General features: G+C 72.4%; 1 protein-coding gene across 1 annotated transcript in view; it reads right to left on the reverse strand.

Annotated features, from left to right (window-relative positions):
- Positions 1-292: 292 nt before the first annotated feature.
- Positions 293-1,554, reverse strand: part of MNEG_5962 (hypothetical protein) — a gene marked incomplete at both ends in the record, with an annotated part of 2,550 nt that continues 1,288 nt past the window's right edge. The window contains 2 exons of the mRNA XM_014045564.1: positions 293-774; positions 1,136-1,407. Coding sequence (XP_013901018.1) covers positions 293-774; positions 1,136-1,407 — 754 coding nt within the window. The remainder of the gene's footprint in view (positions 775-1,135; positions 1,408-1,554) is intronic.

The raw sequence follows: 1,554 nt of genomic DNA on the forward strand, positions 1-1,554 counted from the left end.
CCCTCAGCGCGTGGCGCCCGCCGGCCCCGCGCGGCCGCGGGCCGCCGCCCCGCGCGCCTGCTCTGCTGACACAAAGCATGCCAGATAATTAACAAACCACTCAAGCTCAACGCCAGTGCAACAGTATCGAGCGCCATGAGCCAGTCCCTTCACACAGCCCACACTATCAGCCGCAGCCGCGCCCCAGACCCTGCCTGTGCATGCCGCCGCCGCCAGGCGCAGCGCAGCTTGGTGCGGCTCGGGGCGGGCGCCGTCTGGGGCCTTGTTGCTGCTGCCCTTGTCTGCGCACTGCTCACTCGTCGCCCTCATCGCCAGGCCGCTGCTGCCGCTGCATCATCCGTATCACCTCCTCCATCCCCTCCGCGCCCTCTACCAGATCGCAAGGCACGCCGCACGCCGCCCGCATGCCCGGCCGCACGACGGGCTCACCTTCCACCAGCAGCAGCGGCACGCGCTCCCAGCCGCCCTCCGCGCCGGCCGGTGGCCCCGCCCCCGCTGCTGCCGCGCCCAACGGCGCCGCGGCCGACGGCCCCGCGGCGTCCTCGCCGCCGCCGCTGCCGCCGGGCTCGCCGCCGCTTGGCTCACCATCGCTGCCGCTGCCGCCACCGCCGCCACCGCCGCCGCCGCCGCCGCCGCTGTCAGGGCCGCCCCCGGGGCGTGGGCCGTACGGCAGCTGCTGCCAGTCGAACAGCAGCGGCTGCGTCGTGTCGGCGATGGGGTTGACGTCGACTAATGTGACGTCATAGCTCGGGGACACGACGACGTCGAGGGCGTCTGGAGCAGCGGAATATGTGCGAGCGAGACAGGGTTCGTGCATGGAAATGCACTTCAGTCAATGGGTGTTTGGCGTGTACTGCTTTATGTCGGGAAGAGGGTCCGCGGCCGTCGGCAAGCTGGCGCAGACGTATTAGGTCGAAAAGAGGGCAAGCCGCCAGACGGGAGCGCGCAGTGCAGGGCTGCCCTGCAGCCTCGTTTCAACCCAACCCAACAGACCAAGCAAGCAAGCGACTGTGGGCGCACACGTGCGCAACGCAACGTGCAGGCTCATGCGTGCGAGCGCGCGCGCGCGCACTACAGCACCACTCACATGATTCCCGTGCGAAGCCGCTCCCAAAGTGCCGCGCTTGGAACTCACAGACCGCGTCCCGCAGCCGCGCCCGCTCGCCGCTGCCCGCGCCCGGCGCCTGCGGGAACGCCTGCCCCAGGTCGCGCTGGCAGATGCCCACCGGCCGGTGCCCGTGCACAAAGCACCGCAGCTCCCGCTCCGGCGGCACGTCGCGCCACGCGCGCAGCGCGAGCGCGGGCGCCGCGTCGGCGCAGCCGGCGCCGGCGCGGAGGCGGTCGCAGAGTTCGAGGTCGAACGCGGCGCGGGGGGAGGACTTGAGCAGCAGCACGACCTGCTCCGCGCTGCGGCAGCGGAGGGAGGACGAGGGGGACACCCACACGGCGTCGGTAGGGGAGCTCCAGTTGAGCTTCGGCGCGACGGCGCCGCCGAGGCGGGCGATCGCGGCGTCGATCGCGGCGCGCAGCTCAGGGAAGCGGAGCGCCCACGGC

Source organism: Monoraphidium neglectum (genome assembly GCF_000611645.1).
Source record: "Monoraphidium neglectum strain SAG 48.87 unplaced genomic scaffold scaffold00927, whole genome shotgun sequence".
NCBI classification, from domain to species: Eukaryota; Viridiplantae; Chlorophyta; class Chlorophyceae; order Sphaeropleales; family Selenastraceae; genus Monoraphidium; species Monoraphidium neglectum.